Source organism: Marmota monax, unplaced genomic scaffold, assembly GCF_021218885.2.
Source record: "Marmota monax isolate L192 unplaced genomic scaffold, Marmota_monax_Labrador192_F-V1.1 WCK01_AAM20220418_F8-fsc00033, whole genome shotgun sequence".
NCBI classification, from domain to species: domain Eukaryota; kingdom Metazoa; phylum Chordata; class Mammalia; order Rodentia; family Sciuridae; genus Marmota; species Marmota monax.
The window spans coordinates 5,059,698-5,073,017 of record NW_026694282.1 but is presented as its reverse complement, the minus strand read 5'-3'; the positions used below and the strand labels follow the sequence as shown (position 1 = coordinate 5,073,017).

The following is a 13,320-nucleotide window of genomic DNA, read 5'->3' as shown; positions in this document are numbered from 1 at the left end:
GAAGTGATTCAGGGGATGGGGAGACCCAACCACTGGAAATCAGAAGGTTCCATGTATGCTTCATTTGAAATGGCTCTCATTCTGTCTGTTTTAGAATTTGGACTTCATAGTAACATTTCACTTGTTAAAAGGCTCCTGAGGCTTTAATTTAAAAAGAGATAGATTAGATTACAGGATCTTCCAAGTTCCTTCTCATTCTCAAATGGACTACCCTGACTTTAATTTCTTTTATTTTGGGGGATGGGGACAAGTTCCATAAAAATATGATTTAAAAATATCTAGCAGCTAACTCTTTCAGGAGATTGAAGGGTTTCTTTTAAAGAGAAGGATAGTCTTTTGAGAGGTCTTCCTCTCAGAATAGAATCTGTAAACAATTTTTTTTTAAATGTCTAAAACTTTGGCTTACTTCTGTCTCTGAGGAGTTCTATGCAGTAACCATGAGATTGAGCCCAGAGAGCTAAGGACAAAAACACCCATAGATCATCCAGTTCTCTTTTATCCAAAAGGCGATGTGTGTGTATGTGTGTGTGTGTGTGTGTAGTATGGAATGAACATCTCATCTCAGCAAGGGGACCACAGAATGGCCCTGGGGATGGCAGAGTGGGCCTTTGTGAATGCTTCCAGAAGCACATTTCCCTGGCACGACTTGAGAGTAACCCCAGTGATTTGGTGATTGCTTCCCACCATTCCAGGCCCCTCCCCAGTGTTCAGAATTTCTGCTCACCAACCCAGATAGCACAGAACCTAATTAGACTCTTTGGATAATTCCTACTGGTTCTCCAAGCATAATCTTTTCCTCCTCAGAAAACCAGCAAAGCCCGTAGGAGACCTGGGCTGTGGCCTTGAGTCCAGTCAATCAATGCTGGTGCTTCCTATAATTTCCTCTCCTGACAATGAGCCCAGATGGAAGAGAATCATCATCATAATAAGAGGTAACTTTTACTAGGCATGATGTACTTTATATGCATCAGTTAATTTAAGCCTCTTACTTGTATGTGGATAATATTATATTTCCAGTTTATAGGCAAGGAAATAAAGACCCAGAAGGTTAATTAGCTCAAGGTTATACAACCAGTAATCATCACTCAGGATTTAAAGCTTGGTTTGCTTGCCTTGAGTCCAACTCCTAAATACCCATAACACCTTTCTAAAGTCCTGCATTATTAAATGGGACCTCACTTCAGTGGTATTCCTTTAGTGCCTAATCATGAGTGTCTCTCTCTTTAAAACTGCAGACATAACAGAACTCTTTTTCTGAATTTTCTGGGTACCATATCCTCTAAAGGCTATCAAATGCAGGAAGATGAGAGGACAATGATGACACACATGAATCCTTTCCTTGGAATACCACTCATGACAGGCTATTTTCTCATAGACTTAGGAGAGGAATACATTTACAGTACTCCACTGAGAGATGTCCTTGCCTAGAGCCACTTGGCAAATACATCAGGGTTCTTTCCTGAGTTGCTGTTTCTATTATAATTTTTTTCATGCATATGTCATACCCCAAATCAATATTCCCATGGAAGAATGGTCACTCAGATGTGCATGTGTGAGCACGGACACATACTTGAGTATATACATGTCCATCTTCTCTATACTTTTAAGTGTGCATCCTGCTAAAATCAAATGGTTTCTAAAATACAAAAAAAATTATCATTTATTTGTTTTATCATTTATTGTTCTGGGACATCTGGACTGTGATACTGCCAGAGATAATTTTTCTTTCAAACAATAAAACCTGTGTAATGTAGGTTGCTCTCAGTTGTGATGTCCTTAGACTCTGAACAGGCTGATACTGCCTGGGGCAAGAATTTTCAGGACCTATGTTGAGTGAGCTGGTATCTTAATTCTCATAGGCAGTTTTCCCCTCTGAAAGCAAATGTCTCTGTGTATTTCAACTATCAGCAGCTCCATATAAAACAGGCCAAGCATGGGGAAGGCCAATTCAAATGCTTATATGGGAGAAAGGAGAAGGTCTTGAATCTGTTTTTAACCAATGAGTTTTCTCACTTCCAGCCATACCCATCCTGGTTTTGGTTTAATTTGCTTGTGATCCCATAATGTTGGGACTTCACTAGGGAAGACATGGAGCTATCGAGCTGCAGGAGTCAAGGCAACTCAAAGAAGTCACAGGGGCTGAGAACAAATGTGTTAAAACTGCATGTAAATGAATTAATTCATGCTGATAGTAGAACAGGAATTATTTAGAAAAATAGGTGAGTTGGAGATACATGCTAATGTGGGAGGGGGAGCGGGGAGTGGTGAATACTGAGGCAATTGCTGCCCCAAATGTAGGGCAACAGGGGAACTCAAATTCTCTTGCTGGGAAGTTGTTGAAGCTTAAGAGCCAGGAAACTAACAGTAAAGAGGCAGGATTTCCTTGGCCTTCTTTTCCTAATAAATCATATCCTTTATTGTCCAGTAACTTGGAAGAGAAGAACTAGAGAGGCTTTGCCCTCCCTGAGCAGAGACTAGAAACATCTGGGAGTAGGAGGTGCCGGGAGGTCAGGAGGAGGGGGAGGGAGTGGAGCTCTAGGGAGAAGAACCCCGTGTTCTGGTCTTGTTCCAAGAGGAGCCCATTTACAATCCTCAGCTTCCGAATGTCGGGTAAGGGCTGGCCACATAGCACAGGTCCCTGTAGCCTAGTTAAAAGCTAGTTATATACTATGGTATAAATAGTTACAAAATACTGCCCTGTAGTGTTCAGAGAATTGTTTGGTTCTCTTGTCTTTCCCATGTATGTGTTTGGGGTCACTTTTCCTACTCATGCCTCTTGTTCTCTCCATCTAGGGGACATCATACCTCTGTCCAGTCTGAGAGGAGCCACTCACTGGGGCAGTCCTCTTTCTTGCAGGCTTGCTGGGAAGTCGGCTTGGAGGCCGAACAGAAGGTCTCCGGAAGCTCCAGGAAGCTACCATCAGCCATGCGCTGTTTGCAAAGAACCTCACGTTTCTGAACACCTCCACCACAGGTCCTGGAACACTGGGGAGGGACGAAAGAGAAATTCAATGCAGGAAGGTAGTTTGACCACCAATTCTCACCTGAGCCTTGGCTGAGTAAAGAGTATAAAAATTAAAAACTAAAAATAAATAAATAAAATAAAATTGAAAAACAAACAAACAAACAACAACAACAACAAAATGACTATGACAAACTAGGCATCAGGCCAAAGGACTTTTTCCCCCTCTCTTTGAAATGAATTTTGTAGCAAAATCTACATACCCTTCACTCTTAATCCCAGGTATTTAGCTTGAGCATCCAGGAATGTCAGGGGCCTTGGAATCTTAGAAAGTTGCTCCTGAACTATGATTTGTAGCTGCTCAAGACAACTGGTTTAAGAGGTTAGTATAACAGAGTGTTCAACATATTTACGACCCCGTGAAAATAATTTGTGCTGCTTCCAGGATGAATAAGAGCAAGCTCTCCTGCCATCAGTATCAATTTGCAGAAATTTGCAGGGAGGAGAGTTCTTTCCCTCTGAGTGTGAGCACTCACTCTGCCACACTGGGCAGGCATTGTATTTAGGGGCTGGTTTTCTGAACAACTCCTTATTTTTTTGTTGGATTGGTGATTTCTTAGGGCAGTGGGAGCCAGAGCTGCTGAAATTCAGAATGTAAGAAAAATAGCCTCCTGTCAGTGGTTTTCGGGGGACCCCAGTAAAACACATTGTTTGCACATAACTTAATAGTTCTAATCCAGCTGCATGAGGTGGGAGAGGGGACCCCTGAGGCATAGAATGTTGGCCATTTCCAAATATCTATTCCCTCTGTTTCAAGAGCAAAAGAGCCCCCATCCTCAGCTGGGTGCGTGGCTTTCATCATAGGCTATTTGGGGCCAACCTCTCTGGAAGGTAGACATGGCCATTTGACTAAATGCTTGTCCATGGGATATAAAAGATTGGCTGTAAGCACCGTCAGGGAAGTGTGTGCAAAGACAGCCTAGCACCTTTCCCTTCCCTCTCTCTTCCTTGCAGGCTGGAGTGTTCACACAATGTCTGAAATTGCAGTTTTCTTCTTGGGTTATGATAGGCAAGATGAAAGAAGCCTGGCCTCTGACTGTGATGCTACCGCATCAGCCTTGGACTGCCTATGTTTGTGAGAAAGAAATACTTTCCACCTTACAGAAGCCATTCTTCTCTTGAGTTTTCTACCACTTCCAGTCAGATATAACCCTAGCTATTTAATATATCCACTTATCACTTCTCTGTTTTGGGGCTAGTTTACTTAAAAATCATTAGGGAGCTGGGTGCCATGGTGCATGTTTGTAATCCCAGCAGCTTGGGAGGCTGAGACAGGAGGATTGTAAGTTCAAAGCCAGCCTCAGCAACTTAGTCAGACCCTGTCTCAAAAAATAAAAAGGGCTGGGGATGTGGCTCAGTGATTAAATGCTCCTGGGTTTAATTTCTGATATCAAAAAAAAAAAATCTTCTAGAGAGTCTCTTGTCTTTCACTTGCCGCCTATGCTGAGAAATTAGGCCTGGGTTAAAAAAGCCAGAGAGCATGCACTGAAGTAGTTATACCTCCTGTTGCAGTGATTGCTAGTGTGAGGTAGGCTGTGTGTGGTCAGCTGTACTTAGAATTGCAATGGGTATTTTTGCCTACCACCAAGGCTCTAGCGGGGACAACAGTGTGCTAGTGTGTAGTCAAAACACTACTGGGGCCCACATTTCACTCTCTTACTTGGTGATGTCAACCTTGGATGCACGTTGAAATCACCTGGGGAGATTGGGAAAGTGCTGATGTCCAGGCAAAAACCTAAACTTAACAAATCAGAAATTGTGGAAGGTGGGTCTCAAGTACTATGTTTTCAAAAATGACTTCCTAGCTCATTCTTGCCAGATAATTCTATTGTGCAGTCAGAGCTGAGAACCATTTCTCCAAATTAATGCCCCTTTACTATCCCCAATGGAATAAAATAAACATGGGAAGGAAAATCTGGGACCCAGAAGGGTCTGTTAGGATCAGTGGTTGTTTGGACCCCACCCAAGCCAATATGTCACTTGTTTACAATTGTGAATTGTTTGAGACCACAAAGCTATTGGATAATGACATTTGAAAAGCCATTAGTTTGGTCTAGCCTTTTAATTCTAGAGTCTTTCAAATGATCCAGACATATGATGAACAACTTTTTTTTGTATGTATAACTTAAAAAAAATTCTAAACAAAACAACCTTATTGAATCTCATAAGGGAAAAAAATGTATTTTCTCTGGTTAAGATCACCTACCTACCACTGAAGGCTAACAAAAAAGGTGAAACCACCCTATGATGTAGATCTTCTTTCTTTTTTTTTTTTTAATTTTTTATTGTTGGTTGTTCAAAACATTACAAATTTCTTGACATATCATATTCCACACTTTGATTCAAGTGGGTTATGAATTCCCACCTTCACCCCATACACAGATTGCAGAATCACATCAGTTACACATCCATTGATTTACATATTGCCATACTAGTGTCTGTTGTATTCTGCTGCCTTTCCTATCCTCTACTATCCCCCTCCCCTCCCCTCCCCTCCCCTCCCCTCCTCTCTTCTCTCTCTGCTCCCTCTACTGACATTCGTTTGTCCCCCTTATATTATTTTTCCCCTTCCCCTCACTTCCTCTTGTATGTACTTTTGTATAACTCTGAGGGTCTCCTTCCATTTCCATGCATTTTCCCTTCTCTCTCCCTTTCCCTCCCACCTCTCATCCCTGTTTAATGTTAATCTTCTTCTCATGCTCTTCGACCCTACTCTGTTCTTAGTTACTCTCCTTATATCAAAGAAGACATTTGGCATTTGTTTTTTAGGGATTGGCTAGCTTCACTTAGCATAATCTGCTCTAATGCCATCCATTTCCCTGTAAATTCTATGATTTTGTCATTTTTTAATGCAGAGTAATACTCCATTGTGTATAAATGCCACATTTTTTTTATCCATTCATCCATTGAAGGGCATCTAGGTTGGTTCCACAGTCTAGCTATTGTGAATTGTGCTGCTATGAACATCGATGTAGCAGTGTCCCTGTAGCATGCTCTTTTTAGGTCTTTAGGGAATAGACCAAGAAGGGGAATAGCTGGGTCAAATGGTGGCTCCATTCCCAGCTTTCCAAGAAATCTCCATACTGCTTTCCAAATTGGCTGCACCAATTTGCAGTCCCACCAGCAATGTACAAGTATACCCTTTTCCCCACATCCTCGCCAGCACTTGTTGTTGTTTGACTTCATAATGGCTGCCAATCTAACTGGAGTGAGATGGTATCTTAGGGTGGTTTTGATTTGCATTTCTCTGACTGCTAGAGATGGTGAGCATTTTTTCATGTACTTGTTGATTGATTGTATGTCCTCCTCTGAGAAGTGTCTGTTCAGGTCCTTGGCCCATTTGTTGATTGGGTTGTTTGTTCTCTTATTGTCTAATTTTTGAGTTCTTTGTATACTCTGGATATTAGGGCTCTATCTGAAGTGTGAGGAGTAAAGATTTGTTCCCAGGATGTAGACTCTCTATTTACCTCTCTTATTGTGTCTTTTGCTGAGAAAAAACTTTTTAGTTTGAGTAAGTCCCATTTGTTGATTCTAGTTATTAACTTTTGTGCTATGGGTGTCCTATTGAGGAATTTGGAGCCCGACCCCACAGTATGTAGATCGTAGCCAACTTTTTCTTCTATCAGACGGCGTGTCTCTGATTTGATATCAAGCTCCTTGATCCATTTTGAATTAACTTTTGTGCATGGCGAGAGAAAGGGATTCAGTTTCATTTTGTTGCATATGGATTTCCAGTTTTCCCAGCACCATTTGTTGAAGATGCTATCCTTCCTCCATTGCATGCTTTTAGCCCCTTTATCAAATATAAGGTAGTTGTAGTTTTGTGGATTGGTTTCTGTGTCCTCTATTCTGTACCATTGGTCCACCCGCCTGTTTTGGTACCAGTACCATGCTGTTTTTGTTACTATTGCTCTGTAGTATAGTTTGAAGTCTGGTGTAGATCTTATTTCTACAATAAAACAACAAAGGTTCAGAGAGATGAAGTTGCCCAACTGAGGCTATACAGGGGCTGGAACTGGTTTATTTTCATTCAGTGCAACATTCACTAAGCTCCTACTGAGCACCATGCACTGAACATAACTGGAGAACAAGCCCAAATTTGGGTTATCTCCCCTATTCTGTAACAACTCCTCTCTGCTTGCAGAACCAATGGAAGACATTTTTGCCTCTTGCCTAGGCCTGCTGAGAGTGGGCCTTAAACTCTCACCTTACTGGAGGGAGGGTGCTGTGTACTTTAAAGTCTTAGCTTCCACTCTCAAGATCATAACTGACTGCTAGCCCAGGATCCAAGTTAGGGACCTACATTCCACAATAGTTATCTACAGTTTGGTGACTGACCCTGGAAACCTGTTTTCCCTAAATCCTTTGATTTCTGAGTCGAAAGGCTATAATTGAACATAGCTCCTAAGCAATGTGTTGAAGCTAGACAATAGAGGGGAATCTATAGAGTACCTATTATTTATCACAGAGCCAAATAGTTCCTTCCAAGGACTATTCTACTGACTTTTGCCCTTAAGAAGAAAAATCTATACTATTAGACTTTGGTTTCATTGTGGCTTATTTCAGTGACGACCTGGAATTTTCACTTATTAGAGAAACACATTTAAAAATTTGTATTTCTTATTTAAATGCAATTCAATAAAATATTAAAGAATTTCATGTTAACTCAGATTGTACCCATCTTGCTTAGAATAGTACCATCTGTGAATTTAAGTTTCAACAAATATTTATAGCATTGAACTGAAGTTGGTATTTAGGAGAAATTTAAATTAGTATGGCTAAGAATTCCATTTACTTAGAATAATCCTTGTTACTATGGATAACTAAAGTTTTAAATTTAGTTTTATAGTCTTTTGCATGATTTCTTAGGTTCAACCTTCTCTTATTTCTGTCAAATTCTATGTTTTAACCAGCCAGTTATGCTGTAATTAGATTAGTTATAACCTTTTATTGTTCGGTCTTTTTCAGAATTCTTTTATAACTAGATAACTAACCATGTGGATTATTGACTCTTAAGGATGTGCCAAACTGAGGGACTGCATTCTTCACAATACTTTCCATTCTGTGAATTACTAAAATTTTTCCACAAACTTAATGTAATTTTTCAAAGCCACAATTGTCAGAAAGAAAAAAAGTCATTGTGGCAAATCAAAAATTTTAGTTGTAGGTTCTCCCCTATGCCTACTCCACATGTCCGCTTAAATGGAAGTAGTCTTTGCCATTTGTATATGTTCAAAGTGGAACTGTGGATACTTCTCCTCCAACCTCACCCCCAAATTGTTCCTCTCTCTGTCTTCCCTAATTATTTAAAGGTGCTATGTCCAGGGTTAGACTTCAGCAGTACCCTCGAGAACCCTTTTCCTCACTACCTTCCCCTAAAACCCAACTCATAAGCAAATTCTGTCAGATTTTCTACAAAACAATAAGTTTTGGCTTTGAAATACATAAGAGGTCAAGATACCATATCTCCTGTCTGGACTACTGCAAACATTTCTAGATAGCTTCCCAGTGCTGTGGTCTGAATGTTTGTGACCCCCTCCCCATTCATATATTGAAATCCTAACTCCCAAGATGATGTTATGAAGTGGGTGTGGAGGCTTTGGGGAGGTGATTAGGCCATGAGGATGATAAAGCCCTCATGGATAGGATTAGTGCTCTTATAAAGGAGGCCCAGAGAGCTGCCTTATCCCTTCCACTGTGTGAGGTCACAGGTAGAAGGTGCGATTCATGAAACAGGAAGAAGGTCCTCACCACACACAGATATGCAGGAACCCTGATCCTGGAATCCCAGCCTCCAGAACTATGAGAAATAAATTTCTGTATAAAACATTCACTCTGTGATAGTCTATTTTAGCAATACAAAACAAACTAAGATAATAATTAATCAAGTATTTCTTTTCAACTATGTCTTATCACATTCTAGAACACTCTTTCTTTTTAATTTCTGGGTTTCTAATGTGGTAGTGCATCATGTACAACCATTTTTGGTTTATTTAACATTTAACACTTAATGTTCTATTTTTTGAGTCTTTTTCTCATCTATATGCTTAACAATCATAAATAAACAAGCATCTGGAGTGATTTAATAATCTATTTAATGCTTTTTCCTTCTCTAATATTATATTTATTCACATTTTTGACTCTTGACTAAGAACTTTTTCTGTTGATGGTGTACAGTTTTGCTTTTCTATTTCCCTGTATACTCATCATTCTGGGTTGGTTGTTTTGCAGTTGCTTCTGTCCAGCCCCTGTCACTTATCAATTTGCAGGTCTTGTGACTGCATGCTAGGGTTCCATGGTGATAATGAGGATCTTGCAGCCCTAGCTGGGAGATGAACTGGTAAAGCTCCTGATGATAAGCTAAGGCACATCGTTATTCTGCAGTTCAGAATATACATCAGGCTTGGAAGTGAGCCACAGCAGGTTTTTAATTTTCTTTCCAACATTCTTTCAAAATAGAATAATTTCAATTTAGACATAAAAGCATGCAGGGAGTCTTCCTAGCAACTTATTTTGGGACCACATTTAGTACACTGTAATCATATTTGTTACTACCAACATTTTGGACACAAAAAAAGAAAAATTCTTCAATGAAAGCATGAATCAGATCACATAATTTCCTCATTTAAAACCTTCCAATGGTTTCCCCTTGCATTTAAAATTAAAATCCAAACTTCTCTAACCTGGTCTTGCAAAGTCCTGGGTGTTTTCTGGTCCTGACCCTGATGGAACTTCCAGACTGTTGAAGTCAAATCCTTCCAACTTCATTCACTCATTCCACATAAATTGACTAAATACCAATCATAGAACAAGCTTGGTTCTAGGTAGGTGATGATCTTCTTTCTACCTGGACCATTCTTCTCTTAGATCAGCATGTGGCTAAGGCTTTCTACTCATTCAGGTTTGTTTCCATTCTCACCTGCATGGAGAGGTCATCTCTAATCTTCCCAATCAGATTAGTGAAGCCAGTCTCTATCCTATTACTTCAGTTTGTTTTAAAAATAGTGATTTTAAATACTTCTTGTTCTTTCAGAAATTACCACCCACTATCTTATCAAAGTATATGAAGAAAGGGATTATGCTTCTTTTATTGTTCATATTAAAAGCTTTTGAAGTGTGCATTCAAAACTCCATTCCATCACTCATTTTCTTCTTTCCATATCTTTTTTTAATTAATAATTTGCTTGTTTCATCATAAAGAAGTGGTCAGGGTGTAAGTGAAATGGTAGAGTAACATTTTATAATGGATTCTGGAGATATGTAGTATTTTGATGTGATCCACAAGTATTTACACAGTTGAAAATGTAGTATATTTTTGAGAGAAGTAATGGATGTTTCATAAAACCATTATCCTCTAAGCCTCAAAATTACATCTTTTCTTTTTCATTTGATGATAATTCACAAATTCCCCACAAATCCTACTGAGTTCAACATCCATAAAGAACATGCTAAGTTTGTTACTTGTTGTTCAAAATTTTAGATACTTCACTATTGATGTTGGATTTGCAGGAGTACAGATTGCTTCAATGTTTGGTGGCTGAAGAATTCTTTTTCTAAATATTTTATGAAGCATATGGGCTTCTCTTCAGTATGAATTAAATGTTCTGAAAATAAATAAGTAGTTGAATAAAGAAAAAGGTAGGTTAATTTTCTTTCTTTCAAACTGAGGAAGTAGGTGATGAAAATAATCTGTGATATTTCAAAAAATGGAGATGTAATAAAATTGTACTGGGGAGTGACCACTCACAATAACACAGCTGGGTTGTCACTTTGCAGGTAGGACATAATTTAAGGGACAGACCTCAAATAATTATATAGAAATCTATAACAGCATGATGATAAAACAGTTTTAATGAAAAATTTAAAAATCATCTTGTTTTAAAGTTTGACTTGCACAAATAGCTTATGGGAGATTCTCAATGCCTAGAATATAAAGTCCAGACTCCTGAGAATATCCTTCAGGGCCCACACGCCCTAACCCACAATGAATTTTCTGGAACATTCCTTGAGGTTCTACCACGTGCCAGTGCTTTAGCTATAATAGACAAATTTCCTTTCCCTGAACATGCAGATACTTTCTCTGCTCAGGCCTTACACCATGTTGTCCACCCTGTGAGCAATGCCCCTCAGCTTGTGGCTCATCCTGAAACTCTCAAGACATTCTTGAAGGCCAAGTTCACAGGCTACTCCTTAGCAAAACTTCTCTATCCCCCTGCATCTTGGCAAATGGATCGTCTCCACCCCACCCTGACCCCTGCCTGGAAGGGTACTATATTTCTTCTGAAAGGACTCGTTGCATGTCTGATAATTTCCTCTGCCTCCCTACGTGCACACAGGATTAGGAGCCTTTTGAGGAAAGGGGATTTATTCATCTTTATACTCCCCAGTGCCTAGTGCAGTGTCTGGCAAAGAACGTGCACTTCATAAATGTTTGCTGAATTGATGATTGGATGAACGAAAGAGCCCCAAATCCAGATGTTTCAAAGATGTAAAACAAACATCCAGCTGATGGGCTGATCATCCATCTTTTATGAGGCTGTTTTATCGTTAGTCAGAAGCTGCTTCTCCGGATATCAGCAGTGGATCTGAGCCAGTGGCAGTGAGTGCTCTGCTGACTCTCCAAGTATGGGGGACAGCCCTCTAGCTAAGGGAATACTGGCAGGAATCTTGCTCTTAAACACTTGTCTTGTCTATGCTCAAAAATCTTCCCCAGTGTGTTTACATGGATGAAAGTTGTTTTTGTCAATCTTCAAAAATGGTGGAAGATGAAAATTTCAAATTAGTAAAGGCTCCAAATTCTGTGACAACTTCCAAATTAGTAAAGGCTCCAAATTCTATGATAACTTTGTAAACATGCTGAGATTACCTAGTGATGCTGTTGGTCAGAGGCAGAACTCAGAGAAGAAAATGTTTCAAAAGGGGCAATAGCAAGAGAAAGTTAAAAAAATTAGAGAAAAAACATTTGCCTTATGAATCATCATTTAAATAATATTCTGGTATGAAGAGGTAAATCTCTGGAAAGGGGTATTATTTTAAAAATATGCAATAAAAGTAAATAACAAAAATAGTATTTATATTGCATATACTAACTGCCACATGTGTTTCATGATACAAGGTCATGGGTTCATTATTTTTATAAGAAAAGTAAGAAATATGCAATAAGAAAAACACTTAAAAGTTATGTTCCTATACAGAAATACAATGACTCAAGTGACCTATATTTTTAAAGATTTTTCCCATAATCAGCATATTAATAAATTCTGCCTGTATTGATGCTTTTGGTTTCATCTCAGTTGTTTAATTTACTGAGAGCTGAGTTCATTTCCTTAGAATTTCAAATCATATTATTGAACCCAACACAAAGTGCAACTTATTTTCTGTTTCTAAGGTCAACTTTCCAGGTTTAACATAACTTCCTCTGTTTATAGTTTCTAATTCATTTCACTCATTTCTTCATTCACTCATTCATTCTTTCAGCAAACAGTTATTGAATACCTGCTAAGTGCCAGACACTGTATTAAGTGTCTTGAAATTAGGATGAATAAAATGGTTACTAAACTTCAGGTATCTGAAGTCCAGTGAGGGAGAAATACTTTCTGCAAAATGTGACCAGTTTTACAAAAAGGGGATACAATGGAGAGTGCCACCAAATCTTTATGGAAAAGTTGGGGCAGCTAATAGAGGAGGTATCAGCGAGTGATTGGGCAGGGGCAGAGTCGTGTGTGCACACATCCAAAGTATGAAAGAACATGAGTGTTCATATAACTCAGCTGTCCTGAGAAGGGAAGGTTCATGAGGAAGAAAGGTCAGGAAACCAGCCTGAGACATTAGAACAGGGGCAGATAGTAAAAGGTCTTTGAACACAATCTTAAAATCATTAGGTATCAAAAGCGGTTTTAAAGCAGGGATAACATGATCCAATTTGTAGGAAATGACTTAGACAGTATAGGCAAAGAAAGAATATTGCCCTGTGAGGCATTAACAGGTATGCCATGGAGAAAGGGAATTTTGGTTAGATACATCTAGATAATGCTGCATACCATACCCTTTGTTGGGGGTTCTCAACAAATATTAGTATTTTTATGGCTCAGGAAAGGGCCTGAAGTAAAGAACAGCCATCTCACATTGGAAACTCTGAATGAGAGTTACACAAGACAACACTGGAGATGCAGCCAGAGGCTGTGTATAACAGTTGGTACTTGATGGTAAGGACTTGGACAGCGCTGCAGGAGGAGGTTTAGAAAGGAAGAGAGCACCAGGTGGGTGGATATAGGAGCTGGAACCGAGAAGATATGGGT

The 13,320-nt window shown here is 39.3% G+C and overlaps 1 protein-coding gene across 3 annotated transcripts in view; it reads right to left on the bottom strand.

Moving 5' to 3' along the window:
* The window catches only part of Adamtsl1 (ADAMTS like 1), a 935,498-nt gene that overhangs the window by 106,619 nt on the left and 815,559 nt on the right, over positions 1-13,320 (bottom strand). For all 3 annotated transcript variants that reach the window (XM_058586373.1, XM_058586374.1, XM_046467403.2), the window contains one exon: positions 2,806-2,985. In XM_058586373.1, the coding sequence (XP_058442356.1) occupies positions 2,806-2,985 (180 nt within the window). The remainder of the gene's footprint in view (positions 1-2,805; positions 2,986-13,320) is intronic.